Below are 24,999 nucleotides of genomic sequence, written 5' to 3'. Positions count from 1 at the left end.
ATGTTGTAAATGTCCTCATCATCAATGTCCTGCAGAATTATCGCCCTCTTGAGCATCTTTTCCAGTCTGGCCACATCATAGACAGTCATGCCAATTGCATGAACTCTCTCTCCCCTTCTACATTTTCCGTTATTATTTTGGTGTGAGCCCCTGGCTCCTCAGGACACCTTCAGAGTGCTAAAGGACTCGCCGGGCCACACAGGTGAAATCAACCTTTCTTAGTGGTGCCAGCTTGGCAGGGTCTGGGTCTCTGAGGGGGTAGAGCCATACATAACTGCAGTGACTGGGTAGGCATGCTGATAGTACACTTTATCAATCCCAGTCAGTACACCAGGCTTTGTGCCCTGAGTGATAACAACGATGGCCTACCCCTTCTTCCTCTCAGCATGGTCCAGGTCAAATTCGTCTTTGACAGATTAGATGTCTTGGTTTACCTCTGACAAGAACTTGATTTTCAGAATGAATTCACCCTCTGGAACAGCAGCAAGTACCTGTGCTGCCCTTTAGTCTATCATGCTCGCGTTCAGTCCAGTCGACCACCCATGACACTGACATACCTTCCATCATTAATCTCAATGTGGTCCTGGTCCCCTTTTTTCTACCCACCACGTAGAGAAGCTCGCAGTGGCACCATCAATCTAAAACTTGGCTTTCGCATGCCACAACCCACTCATTGTCGGCTATCAAGGTCGATCCTGTCTTCAAAGAAAAGAGGATTCTAGATATCCATGTCGATAAATGACTGATCCTTAACGTTTCTCTGTCTGGAAGCCTCACTGGGTGGGGGATCTGCCCTACCAGAAGTGGTCGAGGGAGGTATTTTTCAATGTCTTTAGAGATAGGTTTGTCAAGTATGAGTCAAATACATACTCTTTGATAATCTCCTCGAGGTCGTCCTTGATAAGGCCATTTTGCCACTAACATGTCATCGGGTTGGTACCTAGTGAATATATCCCTGCTAGTAGAATATGTCTAAATGAAAATATGGGTAGTGAAATGTATCCCTACCTGTGAATATATCTACCAGTAGAATATCTCTAAACGATTCTTTCAAACTGAGGTATTTATGTTGTCCGTGGTGGGTACCTATATACATATAGGCTCAAAGACAATGCCTATATATATTTTTGCACACGAGTTTAATCTGGTTAGGAGGGTCTTCTCTTAGAGGAAAGCAGGCCAAAAGGGCAATTCGTTCTTCAAGGTATTCATACCTTCTTTCTCTCCCTTGCCATCTTGCTTAGGTTCCTATACCAGAATTTGGCTTTTTCCAATTCATACCTTTCAATATATATATTGATCATTTTAGGTCTATTTATGATGCACGTTTTATGAACATGAAGTTCAAATATTGGGCCATATTTATATTGAATGAAATTGTGTAATTAGGCTTTATAATGAATATTCATGGCATGTATGTTGACAGTACCTCTGCTATTGATTGATCATACTTAGGTCTAATTATGTTATAAGTTCGATGAGCATGACATTTTAAGTATCAGCTCATTTGCATATTTCACGAATGTGTGTAATTAGGCTATCTATAAATACAAAATGAATTGATTTTGATTTGGCCTCTACTATTCACTAATCTTATTTATATCTTTCTAAGCACGGATTAATCTTACTAGCCCGCTTGCATATTATGAATTTCTGTAATTAGGCTCCATAGCAGTGCTGAGTGCACCAATTTTGTTATATCTTGTTATGATCATATTTAGGGTCTAGTTTTGTTGAAAGTTTTATAAGCAGGAGATTCTTATTACTTGTTCATATGCATATGTAATTAATTTCTGCAATTAGATCATATATCAATATTCAGCGAACGAATTTTGCCAGGACCTATGCCATTGATTGATCATATCTTTGTTAGGTGTAGTAAATTTTTCGATTAACATGATATTCTAATTAACAGCTCATTTGCATATGTGATGAAATTCTGTAAATAGGTCATGTATCAAATCTGAATTATGGCATTATATGGAACTTATTGATAACATTAGTTATGTTTTTTAGCTAAAGGTTTGGCGATCATGAAATACTGATTAAAGCTTATTTGTATATTTAATGAATTTCTGTAATAAGGCTATATGCCAAGAGTGAATCTCCTGAATTTGATAAGCTTTCTCATCTAAAGCATCTATACTTACTGTACATCATGCTGGAGGTTTATGGTATGGCATATCATAATTAGCTCATTTACATACCTAAAACTCTCTGAAATTCTGATTGCTGTGGATTAGTTAAGATCTCCGAAGTGCATTGTCATACTGACATTTGCCTATGCATAATGCTTAATTAGCATGGCATGTTTATACCAGCTTATTTTTCGCCATGATGAAAGTTTTGTGAGTGACACATATCATAATTAGATCATTTGCATATCTACACATGACATACTGTATGTATGTCAAATATCAAAGCTGAATTGGAACAAGTACAACATTGACGAATGACCTATGTTTACCTGAAACATAATAAGTATTGTTAGCAAGCATCAAGTATGTATATCGCCATACACAAGTATTGACAAAGCACCTTTTTAGCTCCACTGTCTGCAATGCAGAGCTTATTAGATCAGTGGTTGTCTGCTCGCATTCGTCAACTTTTCACAATCCACGCTACTTAATTAACTTATATTTAATAGGCAGTTTTTTTGGGTGACGCGTCTCGGACAATACCTCCGCTGTACTCGGACATAAATCTCGGTATTTTGTAAATAACCTTATATTATATTATCCCTTATTTCTGCTGTTTAAGTCACCCACCTCTCTATCTCTGTTTGTTGTAGATGAAAAGACAATGGGAGGTTTGGATCTCTATCGAAACGCTACTGATGGTAATCGAGAGGAACAATCAAAATCGAAAACTTACAATTCGATAGATCTGAAGAAAAACCACCCTTTAACGCTGATGGTAAGATTCGCTATTGCTTTTCGTGGAGACATATTTACATCAAGGGAAATTTCATTTGTTTTCATTTAAGCGATTGAAAGTCACTGTTGTCTGAAACAGCACTATCAATAGTCAATAAGACTGTCAAAGAATGGAAATGTTGGCTCTGTATATGAAATTCCATCAGCTTTGATGAAGCTTAAAGCTTGCTTTGTGGCTACAAATTCCTGCCTATATAACCTAAATAGTGATTCTACGGAGGGCTAAATGTTTCAAACTGTCAATTTTCCTTCTCAATAAATTCATAAGTGCATATGAACAATACAAGAAAAATAGTTTGTCCATAAGATTGCATTTCATTTATATAACTTTAGCATAAAATAGCCTTTATCTTAAAATGTATGGGAACTGCTAGTATTGAAATATAAAGGAAATGAAGGCAACTTCACACATCTTTACTATCATTGTCAGTGATATACGATATAGTGAGTCGATCAACAACGAGGTTTCATGATAACGGAAAACATGGCGAGACACCAGTGAATCTAAAGTACTTTGACCCTGGTCATGTGATCTGGGTCCCCGGTAAAACCGTTTTTTATGATTGAGGAATTCGTCTGAACGGTGTTTTGGAACCAAACTGTGGTCCCTTCGTAAGTCGCTCGAATGGTTAAGTTTTCCCACATGTTTACTTAGATGAGCGCCACTATTCATAGAATAGAGAGGCTAGAATCGTTACGTTTTGATCTGACTGTTGTGTGGCTTGTTGCTTAGACCATTCGTGTTCGTCTGTCCTCATGTTTGCTTTTTCTTTGAACGACGATGTATTTCACGTTATTATTCCTTATATATCCTATGATCGTTTTTTTTCTTGGAAAAACTGTGGCGATTGTTTGATCACCCTCTGTTATTTTCCAGTTTCTTAATAAGCATTGTTTGACACGGCTGGTTTTGATATACGGACTAATGGTCGTTGTATAGCCCAGTTTTGTCATTATGTCATTCCTCTTATCTTTGTCGATGAGTTATTCCTGAAGTTCAGTAAGATTTACTTCTTTTCTAATACGAGATATGTCTGTTTTTATTTAATCGTGTTGTAGAAGTTTTCGTGTGAAGCAATTGGCCTTTTTGTGAAGTCCACCTTGCTGTTGCATATGCGAGCATATCTGAGGAAATATAAATTATACTATAACCCAAACGGGATTCGAACCTCCACACACTAACAGCAACATCGCCTAGCTGCTAGGCCTCACACAAAACCAGTCGGCCACTGCTTCCAACCCTTACTTTTCCCGAGTGGTAGTACTGTCTTTTAAGCGATGTTCTTGTGTTTTTGTGAACGTAACATTGTAAAGATATTTTACTTTTTTCTGTGAAATCAGCACTCATTACACTTTTTGCACGAACGAATATACGTAAGGTAATAAGTATGAGTGTATGACGTTTACAAATCGTTGAAAACTGTTTATTTCCTAAATACGCTTTAAAGAATATTCTCAAGTAACAATTAATAGAAAAATGACATTTCTGTCCTTTGGTTCATGAATACACTTTTCTTACATATTTCCTACCGTAATGGCACAGAATTTTTATTTCAATCGAGAAAGTTTATTTTTGTACTGAAGCGATAAATATTTTTGAAACATTTGGCGCGCCGTAATATTGGTATCTTCCTTGTATTATTCGTCACATTGGCAGACTCTTTATCGAAATATTTAGTAGCTTTAAGGTTGTAGAAGCATGTTTTGGGGTTAATGGATTACTTTACATGCTTAGCTCACAAAGCAAACGCGATGCAAACCCTTAAACTCTTAGATATTTGATTGTTATTTTTTCACAAATCCCCACACCATAAAGAGCAGACAAACCTTTTTACAGTCTTAGCTTTATCTATCTCTCTTTAGGTTCAGTATGAACGAAGTTCTCTTCTAGGTCACCCCATTGTGAAATCACTCATACGGCATAAGTGGAATGCCTACAGTAAATATATCTACTATGTTGGAATGGTCCTCTACCTCATTTTTGTGTTTTCCCTCACCGGATATCTACTAGCAACTCCCCCACCGTATTACTATAAACAAAACAATGGTACGCTTGTCTGGTATGCGAACGGTGAGGATAAGTATGGCAGCATTGATGGAGCCTACGTTCGATCAACTGTGTCATGGGTTTTCAAGTGGTCAGCATATGTTCTTGGCGGTCTCGGAGTTTTAAAGGAGGTAAAAACGCAGATGTGTCATGTTGTGGTTTACTTGTCTCATTATGCATCATATTGTAAAATGCCTAATATTTTGTTGTTTTGAATATGCTGGAAGGGTTACTGGACATGTACGTTAGTATTTTAGTGTTAAATTACGAAATAGCCTCGAATCGATTGCGATATAAACAGCTAGGAGGAATGCAAAAACAATATATTCTGCCGCCATTACCATAGCAACGATTGGCAGTTCAACACTATTTGGAAAACAAAACCGTGGGTCTATATATGCTCACTCTTCCGAGATTAATTAGCGAAGGGACGCGAATATCTTCTACTCATATCGCAGAAACCTTTGTCCATTATACCATCTAAATAGTTACATATTTTGTAAAACCGAAACCGACTGTTAGTTCTCCAAATATTTCTTGAATAAACGCTAATTAAGCAAATTATAAGATAACGGCATCAGAGAGAGAGAAAGAGTATTTCTCACACTGCACAAACGTGACAATTTTAAATATCAATAGCCGAAATTTAATGCATAAAATATTACAACTAAATTTGTTGTTGTTTTTTAACATTCTGAAACTTGTGTCTATTAGATTGTCCAGATTTGTACAAAAAGAAGAGACTATCTCTCCTTTGAAAACATCATGGAATGGTTCATCTATACATCCAGTTGCCTCTTTGTATTTGATTTCAACTCGGAGCAACGTGCATCTGGACTAAGATATGTATGCTCTGTTTATTAACATATCTGGGATGAAATGTACTTCTCATTATAACACCAATTTAATGCAATGAATGTCCGCATCACCCGCGGACCCAAGTTATGAAAGTTCCTTCCATTTTCAGACATGTATATTCCTTTTTGTATTCAGAACGTGAACTTGATTACAAACAACAGTTTTGGAGCTAATAGCTCCACAACTGTTGTTTGACATCATGAAAGGGAACAATAATACATTGTATTCGCAATAACCAAAGTGTCTTCATATTTATTACATGCCTCGATGTGAGTGCAAATCAGTGCATTTATTTAAATTGGATCATCCGGGAAGTTAGCGGCCGGTGAACGATTTACTGACCGGTTTCCATGATTACCCGGTCCAGTGAAGCCCTTCGACGTTTTCGACGTCAAAGTAGACGCTTAACGCTAGATGTAAAATATCCATGCGCGAACTTCTATTTTGATTTTCGTTAAAATCTGTTTGATGCTGGTTGATAATGGTAAAATTGTTTGAAAATGCCCTGCATGTAACTAAATGTCATATAGCATTGACTGTGAAGAGCATGTAATAAAAATATTATTGCCTGAATACATGGGTTTATTAAAACCAATGTATTCAGGCAATAATATGATATTTGTCGTTGATTTGTTCACAACGATTCTATCTCTAAAATTGTATGAATGTATTTATCTATTCATATCGATGTCTATGTAATGTTTTTTGTTGTAGCAATGGCAATGGAGTTTTGGTGCTTTTGCAATATTCTTTGCTTGGATGGAAGTCGTCATTTTCATGAGAAAAGTAGCATACATTGGCACATTCGTTGTCATGTTCACAGGTAATAAGGGGAAGAAGGGGCAAAATAACTGCACTGTTCCCTAGCATGTTGAATTTTAGAAACCTTCAATAAGATGCCTTTGAAATTTCTATTGATCAACGTGCTAATAATTAGCTCTTTCACGGAGTTAAACAAAATTATAAACTCATGTTTATATCGGAGAATCAAGTGATTTGATTACTATCTTATAAGGTATATCGTAGCATATTATTTGCCTTTTACTGTAATGAAATGTTTAAGAGGTGGATGAAAGGGATATGTGTCACAGTAAATTTACTTTTAAGTGACCTATGCTTTTCATCCATTTTATCACGTTGATCCAAAGCACTTTCTTAAGTTAATTAAGAAATGCTGGATCAGGTTCTCCGTTTTCTCATGTGTCTTACCGATCATTTGCTTTTACTATGATTCCGTAATCTCATGCAAACTTTGTCGACTTTATTCAATAGTCATAGTCCTTCCAGGCACACGACTGAGGCCGCGAACACAAAATGAAGTACTTAATAAAGAAGAAATCCGTAATAAACTGAATCCGACCATTAAGAGATATGTCTATAATCCTGCATCTCGATGATCCATTAGGCAATGTCTTAACGTATCATGCAAACTGATCGATGGCTACATCAAGATGTTTCAGAGGCAAACTGTCAGTACGTACCATTTTGCACGCTAAATTGTCATCGTGTTTTCCATTAACTGTGTTACACCTTTTTAATGTGTCGCAGATTTTATATTTTAAATACTGGCTCTGAGAAGCAATTCTCAATCATTTCATTTGTTCACTTAAGATATGCTGAAGACGTTCGGGCGTTTTTCTATCATACTATTTCTGTTCCTGTTGGCATTCAGTCTTAGCTTCTATTCACTTCTGATGAACCAGGTAAGAAAGTGTCTTTATGACCTCGCGTGAACTAATGGTTCTACTCCGGAATAAAAAGGACGCGATGTGTTCTACAGACTCAGTACGCCCAAATAATCACGTGATGCCGGTACAAACAAGCCCACATGTGTACTAACGCGTATGGAAATACACGCACGTCTATGCGCGTTTGCGCACATGGCTTTGTTTGTACCGTGGTCGATTCGAATTCCGGGTTTGGCCTATTAAACATCCGCCACATTATTTTGAAATATGTACATCGTGGCAACTGTCGTGGATACTTTATTTAAAATGTCGTTAATTTATATAAATTATGTCTAATTGCTCATTTTCACTTTAAATGTCAACAATTTGAAATTATCATTATATCCGATTTTCAAATGTTGAGCCGTTTCATAATAAAAAATTATCTTTCTGTTCAGTCAACTTTTAGCTCATTTGGATACGCTCTTATGAAGACCTTTGTAATGTTGACCGGAGAATTTGATTATGACGAAATATTTCATAGCATCGGATATCTGGACAAAGATATGGATATGGAGTCAAATGATTATTTTGAACAGATGGTCTGGTATGAAACTGTGACATACGTCATATTTGCTATATTTATCGTGATAGCAGCCATACTGATAATGAACTTATTGGTAAGTGTGGTTGTCATCTTGTGTACTAACTCATTGCCAGGACGAATTGTTTTTTCCAGAATGCTACTCAAAATAAACTTAAAATGTGTAAAAATATTATAGTGGATTAGGTATTTGTACATTCGGACAGTGTAAAGATATACCTGAAATTCCATGCTGCTCTTTTATAAGATACACTTTTCTGATCTCAATGTGTCTGTCAACTGACCATTCTTATGTAAATAACCAATGACATGTGCTAGAGCTCCATACTATGTCAAAGACTTGCTCGGTATACTATAACCAAGCATCATGTAACAGACACGTGCACATTTATTAACGTGTCGTACACATTGAAAAAAAGCTAACTATATCCTTTGTGTTTGTGCTAAATTCTTGGACAAGGTAATGCCATTAATTACACTTCGAAACTCTAGTAATAATCCGTTATATCACAATAAGGCTGAACCCGTACAATCGGTGGTAGTGTGTGGCCAGTCCGATTCTTTTTAATCCATTAGAAAATAGAAATAAGGCTAACAATCAATATCAAATGTTTTCGTTGGTTGATGAAACATTTTGTGGTATTTTTCGAAGTGAACACGTTCCTGACACAACTGAAGCACGGGAAATTGGTTAAAAACACTTGTGGGGATGGTACTTTTCGGCCAATCATAATTTCGTTCAGCAAGCTTCATTGAATTCATGAAAATCCTATGTATTTAAAATTTCCGTTAGAAGGGGCCAACGCAAATTCCTATTTAATTCCTTTTCTAACTATTACAGCTTTTTATTAAATCGTATTTCAATGCATACGTGACTGCATGGCCATATGCCATGTTGAAAAGCAAACTGCAAACTCGATCCAAACTCCTCATTTCCATTTTTCTTGTCCAATATCAAGGTCCAAAAAAGTTTACTGGTACAATTACGACTTTTGATGTCCATTAAAATTGAGCCTTGAAAGTATCCACGAACACCATCAAGAAGAAAATTTGTATGTGTGATTTTTGTACAAACATCGGGAAAAACTGAATGATTTTATTTTTAGTTTCAAACTTTGCACAAAGTTTTGCAATTATCTCTCAGACCGAAGGTCTGCCTAAGCCTTATTTGATTGATTTAAATGTATGGCAGTTATATACCAGATGTGTGCTACACCGTCTCCTTAAGCATCCCATATATAAAGTGACTTTTTGTATAGACAAAGGCTACTTGTAAATAGATCATCGTCCTGTTACTATTTCATTTTCTGTAAATGAGTGTTACAAACCACTCTGGGCTTGGTGTGGCAAGTAAGTTGACTGTGCAGGTTCACCCGTGACAATTAAATGCGTTTATTTTTATTTATTTACACTTTTACTGAGCGACCGAGTTACTCAAGGAGTAATTTTCGTCGGGGCTCAAATAATCTCAAAAAAAGAACAAAACTAATTACTATTTACAGAGGAACATTTTCTTTTATGAATTGTTTCACTTTCACCTTAAACGTTGTTATATTTGGAGCATACCGGGTAAAGAATTCCATACTTGCGATGAACGATATTTAAAACTTCTCTGACCCATACAAATGTTTGCTTTGGGAATATTGAAATCCATTTTTTCTACAGAACATGTATAATATTGGTGAATTCTACTTCGGAAGATTAACATATCTGAAAGATATTGCGGAGCATTACCTGTCACACAGTTAAATGTTACAATTGCAAGGAAATAAAAATTCTTTGTCTTACTGACATAACATTGAAAACAGAAAACAATTCTACAGAAGGAAAATCATAGGACAATTCAAAAAGTACACGCAAAGTTCTCTTCTGCAGTGTAAAAAGTTTCTCTAGAATTTTTCTCAGTCGTGTTACCCCATACTACGCAACAATAATCTAATGTGCTTTGAAATAAACCATAGTATAAAATGATACGATAATCAATAGGTATAAAAGAACGTACCCTGCGTAAAAGACCAATTCTTTTGCTCAACGATGTACACATGCATTTATATGATCATTCCAAGATAAGCTTTCATCAAGAGTTACACCTAAAACCTTTGCAGATGCAACACATGGTACAGAAAATCCATGAATGTTTACAGATAACGATACATCACGATCATTTAAACGATTTAACCTATAAAGAGTTGTAACCAAAAGACTCTTTGTTTTCTTAACATTACGGCGCATAGAATTTGCAGAAATCCAGCTTTTGATAGGTATAGCATCATTATTTATGGTATTGTTTAAATCATCTATGGATTTCCCACGTGCAAGCAACGTCTGATCGTCTGCGTACATATGTAAATGAGAAGAAACTACAGATAATGATAATTACATCAAAAACCTTTGAGAGGTCAAGCAAGAGTACGCCATTTAAGTATCCGTCATCAATATCACATAAAATATCATCTGTAAGGCGTAACAAAGCAGTTTGGCACGAGAAGTTTTTTCTAAAACCAGACTGGTTATCTAACAGCAAATCATAACAAGACAAATAATCATACAGAGCAATGTGAACATGTTTCTCAAGTATTTTCGAAAGAACTGGTAAGATAGAAGTAGGACGATAATTCGCAAAGTCATTGACACTTCCTGATCCTTTGTACAATGGAACCACTCTGGCACATTTAAAGGCGTTTGGAAAAACAGACTGAGATAAACTCATATTAAATAAACGTAGAAGAGAATCAGTAATTACAGGAGCAGCAATGTTCAGGAGTTTTCAATGGACATTATCTAAACCAGTACATTTCGCCTTCAATAACGAAGAAAAGACAAAGTTACTTGAAATAGGAGGGATTCTAAAAACATGCTGATTTCTGAGTAAATCATTTTTATTTTTTATTTTATTTACATTTTATTTTATTTTATTTCTTTCGCTGATTCGTTGATTCATTTGTAATATCGCTCAATGATTGTTTAGTATTTGAATTCAACCCCTACACGAAGTTCAATCGTGAGAATGATCTATCGTTGTTTATTTCCGAACCTTGAAGCAGCCATTGGTCTTCCGCTTTGTCAATCAGTTGTATTGTTTTAACAACTGCTCAAGTCGTTAGCAATGACTGGACGTTGAGTCTGGATCACCCCATTCTGTGTTGACAGATAGTTTCATCCTGTTTAACAATTTAGTTAGATGGGAGCGATCTTTCTTCTCTTTGCTTTTACCTACTCATCTTTACTTAATTATAGATGCATACCAAGATTATAAAGATGAACAGATTTGGAAACGAAATAAATTGTACTCTTTCTAGCACATCTTTTCTTTACATTTGGCTCTTTGACATACTGACCTTAGTGAGAAGCCCAGTCCATTAGACTGAGGTGGACCCGTCTTTGTAGAAAGCCGACCTTTCTAGATATTGTAACCATTTAGAAGTATCATGATTAAATTTCCGAATCGAATTTCAGAAAATGGTGTACTGCATGTGCATTATTACCGGACCCTTATACGAGTAATCGGGATAGCAACGACCATCAAGAACAACCACAGGGAAAAGGAGTCAGTCCACTGGGGTTGGGAGGGGTGGGTTCTTTGTTCAACGGTTTACTTTATTTTATTTTATTAATTTTGACTTTGACATTTCAAATAAAGATTTCGATAAAATAAGAGCTCTTCTTTTCGATAAAATAAGAGCTTTTACTACATGCGGGGCCATGGTGTTGACTTAATCAATTAATCCGCTGATACGGAAAGCCGATTAACAAGCTGGCAACTTTTGCGGAACAATTAAAGTGGTATGTACACAGATTGGAGAGGAGACAAGGACTTGTAGGTATAAAGAAAGCAGTCAGACGGTTTGGAGTCAAAGTCTTTATACGTAATATCACAGTCAAAATTAATAAAATTGCTTCTAGTAGTAGAGAAAGCAGTCAGACGGTTTGGAGTCAAACTCTTTACTTTAAATATCACAGTCAAAATTAGTAAAATACAATAAAATAAAGTAAACCGTTGCACAAAGAACCCCACCCCTCCCCATCCCCTAGGATTGACTCCATTTCCCTTTTGGAACAACATACGTATTGGACGATTATGACTACTCCCATAAGCCACAGAGCGTGACACATTTATTTATACGTTTATTTACCCATTCAGCAAGGCACAAACAATGTTAAGTCAGACTCAGATTCTCTACATGAAGTTTCTCCACCTAAATTGCTCATAAACAAAAGAACGCACAGTGAACTAAATATAGAACGAGAATGACAAAATTTGTACGGCAGTATTATTTTTCAAAATTTTCATGGTACAAGGCAAGTATATAATTTATATTCTTGAACCAATCAGGTGATTGCATGTGCAAATTATCACTTAACCCTCACTACTGAATGTTGTTGTTGCTTTAAACACGGCGTAATTTGTTTTCCACTCCCAATTGATATCTCACTCTCACTTTACATCAGTAATTCAACAAGCTTGGAAACCTTCAATCCAAAACTTAAAACCTATCTGCATCCAGTATGGTGTAGCCATAAAGCATCAAAACCTAGAGCAAAACACTGTTTTTGATTTGGGCTCTATATAAACTTTTACTAGTTTAATTCATTGATACAATTCATGTTAATTTAGCTATAGCCTTTTCCTGCCCTCTCTAGATCGGTTTAGCTGTCGATGACATCAAAGTTGTCCAAGAGAAAGCGGAACTAAAGAAAAGCGCCTTGCAGGTACGTCATAAATGTTTTCGTACATCAATGTCGCAAAGTGATTTTAGTAGAACAACAGTCCCTCCGTAGGTAGAGGGGCTGAGGTAGAATAAAGAAAGACGCTATAGGAAATTCGAAATTCTAACTATACCTTTCCTGGCTTTTCAGATTGAATTTGTTCTAGATGTTGAACAGATGATGCCCCGTATAGTAAAAGAGAAATACTTCAATAGGTCTACAGCAACAATTTTTCCTAACTCATATAAACAGCGCAAGTCTACATTAAGCAGACTTTTGCCAGACATCATTGGTATGAAGTCCAGCATATCTATTCAAGCAATAGCGAAGTCGCTCAACCCTGAACAGGCAAGTATATCCCGAACAACCAATTAACTTGCGCCTTATATCTATGAAAAAAAAACATGGATGAGATTTTATATTCCATTTAATAGCTTTGTACACTAACTCAGATTTGATCAATAACGTTTGCAATTTACGTCGTACTGCCGATCTAGTTACACGTCGGCTAAGGACCGGACCGGAAAGAAACTATGGGGTCGGTGGGGTTTTTTTGAGGGGGTAGGGGTGGGTCGCTGGTTTTTGCGCAAGCATTTTGAAGGGTCATGAAACTTAACACAATGTCATGCCTTTGGGGAGCTGAGGGTCATCATTTTTGTGCAACGATCACAGCAATCAAAAGGCAAGATGTGACTGATACAGTGTTTCTCCAAAAAATATCAAATCATAATACATTGGAATCTATTGGACAATATTCCCCTATAAAACAAGTTAAATCTGTATATTTACATATTTTTGATAATTATTTAAATTTACTTTGCTAGAAGAGACAGTTAAAAAGTGCATGTGTGCGTATGAAATTAGTTTTTTCGGATGAATAATTGTTTTCCAATACACAACTAGCTAAATCAGTGTATTTGTAGACGCTTGATTAATGAAATTCCAGTACTTGTTTGGACTAGGGTTGTTACAAGTGCATGTGTGTGGAGGAAATTTGATTTTGGAATATCACCAAAATGTTGATTCACCGTACATTGCAGCCTATTAAGAAAAACTATGAATACTTGTTTTCCAATACAAACCTAGCCAAATCTCCGCATTTATAGACGTTTAATGGTTCATGTCCATGCACTTTTTAGACTAGGTGGTTACAAGTGCATGTGTGTGGAAGAAATTTGATTTTGGAATTTCACAAAAATCTTGATCCGCTACACATTGTAATCTATGAGAAAACCATGAATAACTTAACTTTTTTGAGATACAAACTAGCTAAATCTGTGCTTTTTAGCTCACATTTTGTATATGTATATATGCCAAAGAGAGCTTTTATGGTAGGTCGGCTGTGTCTGTCTGCCGGTCTGTTTGTCATATCTGATAAAAATCAGATGTAGAGTATGGCGATGTCTTTACTTACGTGGTATTCTCTTGCTGTTGCCTCTCACTACCAACTCCCATAGAAGGTCGCGTTCAAATCTTGTGCTCTAGCCAGAAGAGCTGACCAACGAGAAAGCGACAGCAAAAAAATATCAAGGTCAGTAAAGACGTCGCCGTACAATACATCTAATTTTCATCACATTGTCTGTCTGTCTCTCTGTCTGTCTCTCTGCATATATATATATATATATATATATATATATATATATATATATATATATATATATATATATATATATATGTATGTATGTATGTATGTATGTATGTATGTATGTATGTATCTATCTATCTATCTATCTATCTATCTATCTATCTATTTATCTATCTATCTATGTAATTGTATGTATGTATGTATGTATCTATGTATCTATGTATCTATGTAATTGTATGTATGTAATTGTATGTCTGTATGTATGTGTGTATGTATGTATGTAGGTAGGTAGGTAGGTAGGTAGGTAGGTAGGTAGGTAGGTAGGTAGGTAGTAGGTATGTATGTATGTATGTATGTATGTACATTATGTTATGTTATGTTATGTTATGTTATGTTATGTTATATTATGTTGAGCTATCTTATGTTATGCTATTTTATGTTATGTCCAGATGTACATCCGTCCACATCAAAACTCCAAAACCGCAGCACCTACCATCTCAGTGTTTGGTGTACATGTGCACCCAGGGGTGCAGATGTGAATTTGTTCAAATAAATATGCAAATGTCAAAAATATGTAAATGAGCGGAATAGACTGATCACGAGTGACTGTGCTGTCATTGATTCCAATCGAAGGTTAACAAACGTTTCGAGCAAAACTTGCAATTTCTCCGAAAATAAACATAACTCGTGATAATTTTTCGATATCAGCCCGCCGCCAAGCAACCGAGCAGCTGACCGCGATCGCTATTACAGATATCGTGATACCCGAGATTCAAGGAAGTCTCGACCCTAACGTGAACTTCCTTTATTTTTTGCGATCGGTCATGACGTCGCCGTTTACCTATTTCCTACCATTTTCCTGACGTGTTCCTCCGTCCATGTATAGATGAATACAGTTTATGGGTAATTCACCATACGAATTTGCCAATTTCGGGTTATTTGTAATTTTTCTATTATAAGTTTATTACTTTTTCAATTATTACTCCCACTATGTACGGCGCTAATATTCCGTAAGCTTATGTAAATGACGGTCAGTAGCCGAATCATTCACATAATGAACGTTGACATGGCCTGAAAACTTCAGTAAATTCACTCAAGCAAACTCCTGTTTGATGAAGTTGATAGTTTTTCTTTCTCTCTTTTTTCTTTCGAGTATTGCCATGGCAAAACTGAAACGAACCGGGAAACGAAGGCTGTACGTATCTAGCCCTAGCCTGAGTGTGATCTGAGAGCAAACAGATTACGCAGATAATGCGAACGATCGCAACCGTTGCCAACAGACTCATTATGCAGAGCCATGCCCAAAACGCCCACCAAAACTTGTCACTAATCCTGATCCCGTCCATTTCGAGCCGGGCTTTAAATAGGACTTGGCTTGTGAAAGATCTTTTGTTGTCATAAATAAAGGGCGAATAGGGACGTAAGGAGACATCCCAGAGAACGATATTTCACATATTTACCATTATTTGTATGAAGTGTGTGTTTGACTATTCATGAATCTATTTGCATCATTCGCTTATATCTCTCTAGACAGCTGCTGTCAAATACATTTGTGATGACCTAAATTTAAAAAAACCTCATTTTTCAGACAAAGCTCGAAAAGCTTCACCATAGTCAGCGTGATATCCAAGAGAGTATTGCAAATTTAAAGAAGCATATCAAGGTCAGTTGTCGTAGTTGAAAGAAGCAATAATATAACAAGCTACAGAGCCAAGAAAGACTTTGGTCTTGAAGTACAATGGAATCAAAAGCTAGTATGAAGATATTGACAGACAGCGTTTAATTATGTTTCTAGTGAGTTTTTGAGTACCGTGAGTGTTGTACCTAGACCTACAGAAAGAAACTAAATCGCCTCCAAAATTGGAAGTTTCTTCACCAGAAAATATTATGCTTGACTGCAACAAGCTCATTGCTCTTTTGACTCATACTTGCACTTTCAGGATATGCGCGCCCAGTTTGAAAAGGGGACTGATCTTGATGAACTCCAAAGACACATCGATAAGCAAATCACTCCCTTAGAAGAAATCAGCAAACGTCTAGGCGAAAATGACAAGAAAATCGACGCTGTATTCCAAGGACTAAGTAACCGTATTGAAGAACAAGGCAAACGTATGGAAGAACAAAACAATCGCATCGAAGCAATGTTGAGAGACTTGTTGCCAAACGAGTCCGATTTGTAAAAAGACGTTCAAAAGTCTAAAGCATCGCGTAACAGAACCATCGCGATGAAGCAATGATAGGCCAAATCAAAAGTGTGGTTCCGATAACATGCTCCAAAAATTAGGGTATGTAGATTTATTATAAGTTTTTTGTTGGCAGAAACCCTTGAAATACTCAAATTTCTTTTTGTAGTTTTTTTCTATGGTAGGTTGGGTTGCTGGAAACAAACACCTTTGTATTTGGCCTTACATGAACCAGATTCTTAGATAGATTTCGGCAGGGATCATATATATCTTACTTGTTTAATTTCCGATGAATTATGGGTGGAAAAAATCGTAATAAATATGTCATTTTGAATTTATGGCAATTGGATCCCTGCTTTAGTGTCAGGTTTTAACATCTCGATTAAGTCATTAATTTCACAATTTCTCCGGCTCGAAGTAATTATTATAGGGATAAGTTTTTTAAATTTTCATGAATTTATGACAGCAAACTCTTTCATGATTTTGTACTATCGACTTTTGTATTTCACACTAGCTATTTTGCTTTTCATTGATGATTGTCTCTTTCTATATCGAGCCATTACTTTTATAGGTATGAAACTAGTATGTAGTACTTTGTAGTATACTACACTAGATAACCTAGCCTACGGTAGCCCGGTAGATTTTGATTTATGAAGTGCCATAACACCGATACCGAAAACTTAGGATTTCAAAGCAATTCTTGCTGCACAAAGGGTTTATATGCACGACCGTTCTACACAGCCGTGTACAGAAAGTAACTGCTCTGTCTCATATCTATCAGCTCTGAACTGTTGAGCCGTGTTTTAAAGGTAGTACGCGCCTCAAAATCGAAAGACTTCAACATGTGCTCAAACTTTCCGTAAGAGAACTTTAAACCATTCCCTTGCGAAAACTATAAAAAAGGCAGGTTAACTGTGCCAAATATTTGTACTCGAAAAGCCAAAATTTCAAGACGCTTGAAAATAAATGTTGGCCGCCATCCCTGTGTTAACTCTATGGGAGAAAATTAAATTTTCGATTCTCACAAAACAAAAGCCATTGAAAACTTCAGTAACCAAATGAATTTCATAATGAATCCCCACAAGTGCAGATCAAAAATGTTCTGTAAAAGTAAAAAGTCATAATATTTGTGCCCAAGGTGCATTCCACCTCAAAGGTCTAAAGTTCAACGACAAATTGCGCAAATAGAGTATATATCTGTAAAATGTTATTGGATGCAATGTACAATATTATCGGAACCAGAACATGCAAAGAAAGTTGTATACAAAGTACATATCTTTAGGGGTAAAAATGTGCGTTGAAACCTTTCTGGCATTAGAAACTGGGAATAGAATCCTAAAGGGTAATCGGAAAGAGGCTGTTTATGTATGACGTATATGGTAGATTGTAAACGGAACCTTTTTTCAATTCTGATATAGTCCCCTCACTTGTAGGAATTCCTTCAAAATTGCCAGTGCTATAGAGGTGAGAAATAGCACCCTACAATTTTGTAATTTGGAACACGAATTTTAACAAGTCATCTCCAATAGGGAAAAGGAAAACAGCGAACGAGATTGACTTTTGCCTCGCAAGTATGACACATGGCATTTTTTGCAGGGGAAAGCTGCTTAATTTCTGCAATAATTTCACCGATTCATCTCAAATTCATTGTGATTGTCAAACCAAATCGTTGCCCACGGTATCAAGCACCAGAAGGCAGATATATATAAATTTGAATGCATAATATTTAACTTCGTTTCATCAGATGTTTTCAAAGGGAATATTTCAAAAGAAAATCTTACGATATTTTATTTCGTTAGTTTATGGTAAGATGACACCTCAATTTTAGCTTAAAGGTTATACAGATGCTTCAGAACTGCTATTTTTCCTTATTCTTTAGAAGTTGTTATCATAATCAAAGTACAATTTTACAATTTTTTGCGCATTTGTAGTGTTTGTGTGCCAGCGTAATAGTGAGTAGTCAGGTATAGCATAACATTATATTAGTTTTCTGTCTACAGAATGTACATGACAAGTTGCATCAACATTATTTGTAAAGATATGCAAAGTCTAACAAGGGTACCAAAGGCAAAAAGTCAACAGTGGTCACTTCTCAGTACAATTCAAAACCCCTCATCCTTCTTGTTGAAAAACAGCAAGCATTTTATGGCATAATTTGAGTGGCCTTATTGACAAATTAGACCTTTTGCCTTGGAGTAAACCTACACCTCTGGCAAATGATATGTACGCGGACATCTTATTCAACATAGAAATTGGACACTTTATCACTAGATTTTATGGTGTGGATTTTTAAACATTTTCAGTTATTGTTTTCAGTACGCTTTCCTCGCCTTATTGTATATGTTAGTAGAAAATCAATCTGGTCCAATAAAATTTGATTTGGTTTGCGAAAGTGTACAGCAGCAGCTTCATTTGAAAAGCTTTATCCAAACATTTCACTCCTCACTCACCAAACATGGTCAACTCAAGCCATGTTGTCACTTTTATTATGTCAGTCAGATGTATTGAGAATTGCATTTATGTATTAGCCAAGAATGGTGGTGTTAGCAAAGGCTTCAGGTGGAAGCATTTTTAGAAGTAATTGAAAGACAAATCATTGTCAATGACGTAGTCCCACTTGGTTTAATGGTTTTGGAACGGACGGACGGACGGAAATGATGGTAAAGTGATATTGGGCAACAGATGTCCAGAAAATAGTGGAGAAAACGTTGTATTGATGTGAATGTGCAGTTAATGTCTGATGTTTGAATCGAATTAGTCAGCTAAATTTGAGAAATAGATGAGAGTGTGGTCAATGGTTACAACGTGGTTATATAAAGTCTGGGTGTTGGTTTGTAATGAAGATGGATGTGGGTGGACAGATGTAGAAGTCCCTCACATGGAATGTGTCTGTACGCATTGTAAATTTATTCTAAATTTTTGACCTGGAAATGTATGTAGCCTATTTTACCAGCACAAGAGAAAGACTTGAAAGTATACTGGGTACAAAGGGAGATACAGTGCTGTCAATTATATCTGTCAAAGTGTCCTACTAAACTGCATGGTTTTTGATTTGACATTTTGAGAAGGGCTGGTTGGATAAATTGAATTATGATACATTATTTAAAATGGCCATTCCTTCATCACTGGGTTAACATAGAATCACACATGTTGCTAAAATGATAGAGACAACTGAGCCTACCCAGGTGGAGCGCATGACAAATTTAACTTATTGTACGTATCGCGTTCTGTTGCTTAAAATTCCCTACTATATGTGAAGATTAGACTGCCATGCATGGCGATTGATTCTTTTCAGACACAGTCACTGCATTTCTTGATAAACAAGAATCATGGAGGTTGTAATATCGCTTCTACTTTGTCCATAGGCCTAAACGTCTTAAATCCGTGTGACATTGTAATCATAGTTTATTCAGAATGTTTACAACGATAGATCTAGCTAATTATCGTAAATATCTGATATAAGCTCGATAAAGCTTAGATTTCGATTGAAGAGCTTTGTAAGTTTTCTGCTAAATTTCTAATTTTAGATACAGAAGGTTTAGATTTAGACTCCTACACTTTTAAACGAGAACCTATATCTAATCGCCTTTATAGATAAGAGAACTTCTTTGCAAGGTCGAAGCGAGGCAAACGTTGTGATGCGACAGCCAACGCCACGCCTGCACTTCTGCCCTTAGAACGTCAGCACTATATAATTATAGTTCAGAAGGACTTTGTGAGATCATGGAGGTAGGAAGACGAGTTCTCTTCCTACCTTCTTTTCCAACCTCCATGTTATGACCGTACCGCGGTCGACTCAGCTCATCTTCACTTCAATACCCTAAAACAACCCAAAAGAAATTTTCTACATTACACACAACAAACATTGGCTGCGATCAAAGAGCAGCGGGCAGCGCTACATTTTCACCCCAAGTACTGAAGAAAATCATAGCTTCCTGATCAATCAACACAAATGATTAGTTCTGAGGGATGATTGATGACACGATTAAAGGGCTGTGAGACACACATCTGGTATGGGCAATGGCCATGGATGGCTGGCATGATTTACGCATAACCTGGACATTTGTGTATATCGCCATCATTCGCACATATTGGATATTTAACAGCCAGTGGGCTATAGTTCACTGAAGGCAGTCCAGCTGGCCTTACTTTTTTATATTTTTTAAGGGATTGATTATCACAGCTGTTTCATTTATTTTTCAGTTCAATGTGCTGAAAACGTTCGCTGGCCAATTACTAAAGCTGTTAGGCTCTAGTAATAGGTAAAAACGACAGTTTGAATAGTTTACTAGTCATACCATTTCAGAGAAATCCACTGATTAGCTGATAGCGGGCTAATAGTTAACTAATATAAAGGTTAAGCTGCGTTCCCCAAAAAAGAATAGGTGGCTGGAGGAATTCATGGGTGATTCGAAAATTTTAGGGGTAGAAGAGGGGGACTTGAAAGTTTTGCTCTGCCAGTAGGGCCTGAAAAAAAATTTGGTTACGTTTTACTTTTTAGATTTTCCGAATTCCAAGTTTTGGTAGGTAATTCAATAAAAATGAATACCATTTTATGTCATCCAATTGTTCTTATGTTAGTAATCATTAAACAAAATCTGGAAACATTTTGTCACATTACATGACTTTCATCTCGAAAAAATCTGAACATCAGATTCTATGGTTTGTCTTTAAAAAGCCAAACTTGGGCCTAGTAACAGAAGAGAATCTGCATCTGTTGATGATTTTTACAATATTTATTACAATATCAACTACAGTTTCTTGCTGTCTCCCTACTGCATACTGAAACACACAATATTCGCTTTGTCGATAAAGCCTGTATATATAAATATGTATTAGGTGATAATTTAATTAGAGTCCAGAATGACAGTCAGTTGTCAGTGATGCAAATGTTTGGCACACAGGCTATGTTAGCAAGCCGAATATAGGACAGTTCAAGATGCTGTAGGGAGTAGAACAAGAACGCAGTTATATGAATTGAACAAAAATATGGTCAAAATTATCCAAGTTAATACAGCTACTGCATACGGGCATTGTCACTTTCAGGTACCGCCCTGCTACTGCAGTGTCACTGTCACTGCATACCTGAGCAGTGACAGAGATAGCTCTGAATCTGATGTACACGTTGTAGCTGAAGAAGCGTTTGCGTCAAATGCACTCATGACAGTGAAACAACCTTGTACGCAAGAGCAGGCTAAAGAGCAACACATGAGACCAGGGGACTTGAAAAGATATCGGAGATTTTGAATTCTGGCATATGAGAATAATCAAATATTGAATAAAAATTAGATGAGGTCGCTATGCTTGATTTTCTAAGTTTTCACATTCTCATCATAAAATAATACAAAAGTAACACTTTTAACAGCAAAGATTAATTTAAATGAAAAAATGTACGACTAAATGGAATTACCTATTTTTTAACCAAATTTGCCATTATTACATCCAAAATTTCAGAGATTAAAACGTTTATTTGATGAAAATATGTTAACCTTCCAGTATTGTCAATTTTGAGTAGCTTTTAAGTCACATATGCCTTGTACTTTTGAGACTGATAAATCCAAAACGTTCACTGATGCGTTTAAAATGAATCAATTTAAGAACTTTTACGAATATGACGTTACAAACTGCTAATAACAGGTAGTGTTGAACATCTGCGAGCAGAACTGCGCTATATGTTATTTTTCTGTGCCCACGCCCCTACGAATATAAGGGAGCGTTCAGTTTTTACGGCCTGGGGGGGCCGGCAAAATCTTGTCGCCGGTGTTCAAAAAAATATAGACCCCCCCTTCATTTTTCGTGAAAAAAAGATGACCCCCCCCCTTTGTCAGACGAAAATATTTTACCCCCCCCCCCCCCCGCAGAAAAATAACCAAACCCCATATGTCAAATGGATTTGAACTACGGTACGCGGCGCACTTTATTCGTGTAGCTGAGATGCCAGTGCACAAACTTCTCAGCCACATCCATTGACACGTCTGTTAATTAGGACGACTGTAAGGCAATTTTTAACTCCATTTCCATAGACAACTTATGTCCATGGACATTGTATAAAGTAAACTTTATTGGAGTGGTTTGCCAAAGGCAGCCCTCCGGTTAAGAGGGTCATGGGCCATTACGTAAAGTCAACTTTATTCTAGTGGGCCCGCCAAATGTGGCCCGCCAGTAAAGAGGGTGATCATGGCTATTGCATAAAGTAAACTTTACTGGACAGGGCTGCTGAAGGCGTGTGGCCATTAAGATTGCCATGGGGTATTACATTAAGTCAATTTATTGTAGTGGGCCGCCCCAGGCGGCCAGCCGGTAAAGAGGGTCGATCATGGCCATCGCATGAAGTAAACTTAATTGGAGTGGGGCGCCAAAGGCGTCTGCCGGTTAAGAGGGTCATGGGTAATACATAATGTATAATTATTGTAGTGGGCCGCCAAAGGCGGCCCGCCGGTAAAGAGGTCGATCATGGCCATGGCATAAAGTGAACTTTATTGTTGGTACATTATGTTTTTGAAAATGTGGTGACCCCCCTTTCCTACCAGTGAAAAAGCAATGACCCCCCCCCCCCCTTCGCGGATTCCAAAATTAAGATGACCCCCCCCCCCCTGGATTTTGCCGGGCACCCCCGGCCGTAAAAACTGAACGGTCCCTAAGGGCGTGTGATAGTTGGGGGACCTCTAAGTCCCGCCCCCAAATCATTTCTTGTGAACGCAGCCTCACACGCAATCTGATTAACATCAGATGTAGAGTACGGCGACGTATACTTACGCGTACGCGGTATTCTCTTGCGACAGCAAGAGAATACCGCGTAAGTATAGACGTCGCCGTACTGTACATCTGATTTTAATCAGATGCGTCACACGGAAATTCCATCACCAGTGCACTACGCGTATCGTTTTTGTCACATGATGTAGATAACCAGACGTTGCGTGCATGTGGCAGGGACTTTCGGAACATAGGGGCTTATGAATGGCCCAGTAAAAATAATAATAAAGAATACTGCTAGTAAACCTAGTTTTGTGTACGAGCCTTTTTTTCTTGTTCTCTTCTCTCGCCCCTATATTTCCCCGCTATCTACTCTGTGGAAGTGAGTCATAACGGTTTGGATACATAGCGGCCGCCGCGTGGTATGCATAGAATAATAAGAAGTTTGGCAATGAAATGGCCATTATACGCACCTATCGCCGAGTTTGGAGGCCGATTTTCCTCACAATAAGCCTCAATTGTTCACTAAACCAGCATCGATGGCCTCCAATACCTCTTAAAAATTCATACCTACTCGTCTCTTTGCGTCATAAACGACCTTCTGTCCATTTTGGGGTGCGATTTCCGATGGGAACCGTGCTTTAGGCATGAACGATCCACTTTCGTTCTACAGCTGTGGGCGGGGTCAGACCAGCCGCGCTGTGATTGGCTAATTTTTATCGATCGACCCCATTATGACCTCTCTTGTTTTAATCACTCGTTTGAGACATTGAATACGGCCTGGTGGGACGAGCGTAAAGTTGGCGTCATTTCTCATCCTCAGCCTCAGCCTCAGGTGACCTTTCTAGCTGACGCTGAAAATGACGCTGCTCAGCATCAGCTTCGGCGTCGTATCCGAAGATTGCCGAAGTTACGCTACCTGTTGACGGATAAATGATAAAATTCGCCCAAAACTTAAGAAATAACAACTCCATTCTTTCTCAACTTTCTTTTGAATCGTAAAACTGGTTTGCAGGTAATTTTTAATCGTTAGAATATCTAATACAGGCTATTTTTTGGAAATGTTTGTAATTTTCAGTCCATGGATCCGTGGATATGTTTGTTGGTATCCTCTCAACTCTTGCGTTAAGATTTCCAAAAATTGGTGCAAAAAGGTATACATGGTCCGAAATTTGTAAAAATCGCCACTATTAGAGGCGATATGAAAGCCCTAATTATTCAGAGGACATATAAAACAATTAACTTGTAGAAATATGACTTGAGGCCTGAAAAGTCAACGCCACCTTTGAACTTCAAATTGAAATTAAGGGCTAAGAATGTGCGTTGTAACTACATCGTGAAAAACAGATAGTTTACTAAATATTATGAAATACAAACCCAACTGTGTTTTGATTAATATTTACAGTGATATGAAACTTAAAGCACATTTTTAAAGTCGTTTTTACACTTACTATTCCATCAGACGCATTCTGGAATAATCGGATCTGGCGCTGGTGAAGCTGACGCTGTAGCGTCATCCTCATCCTCATTTTCGCGTGACCCCTGAGGCTGAGGATGAGTATGAGTATGACGCCAACTTTACGCTCATCCCGATACATGGGCGATACATGCGGCGGCCGCTATGTATTGAAACACTCGTAACCGTGCCACATACTGCTACAGTGAAACCTAGGCTTTCAGGGTATTGTATAGCTTGTCAAATGGTCACCAAGAGAGGGC

At 37.2% G+C, this 24,999-nt stretch overlaps 1 protein-coding gene across 1 annotated transcript; it reads left to right on the top strand.

Moving 5' to 3' along the window:
- The first annotated feature begins 4,804 nt into the window (after positions 1–4,804).
- On the top strand, positions 4,805–16,584 carry LOC139141569 (transient receptor potential cation channel subfamily A member 1 homolog). The gene is made up of 8 exons (XM_070711161.1): positions 4,805–5,114; positions 5,698–5,829; positions 6,556–6,664; positions 7,453–7,544; positions 7,967–8,188; positions 12,754–12,822; positions 12,970–13,167; positions 16,345–16,584. The coding sequence occupies exons 1-8, from the start codon at positions 4,899–4,901 to the stop codon at positions 16,582–16,584; spliced, it is 1,278 nt and encodes a 425-aa protein (XP_070567262.1). The 5' UTR covers positions 4,805–4,898.
- Positions 16,585–24,999: the final 8,415 nt, after the last annotated feature.

The sequence above is a fragment of the Ptychodera flava genome, chromosome 10 (genome assembly GCF_041260155.1).
Source record: "Ptychodera flava strain L36383 chromosome 10, AS_Pfla_20210202, whole genome shotgun sequence".
Lineage (NCBI taxonomy): Eukaryota > Metazoa > Hemichordata > Enteropneusta > Ptychoderidae > Ptychodera > Ptychodera flava.
Note: the sequence above shows the minus strand (reverse complement) of the source record. Positions and strands in the feature narration are given on the sequence as shown.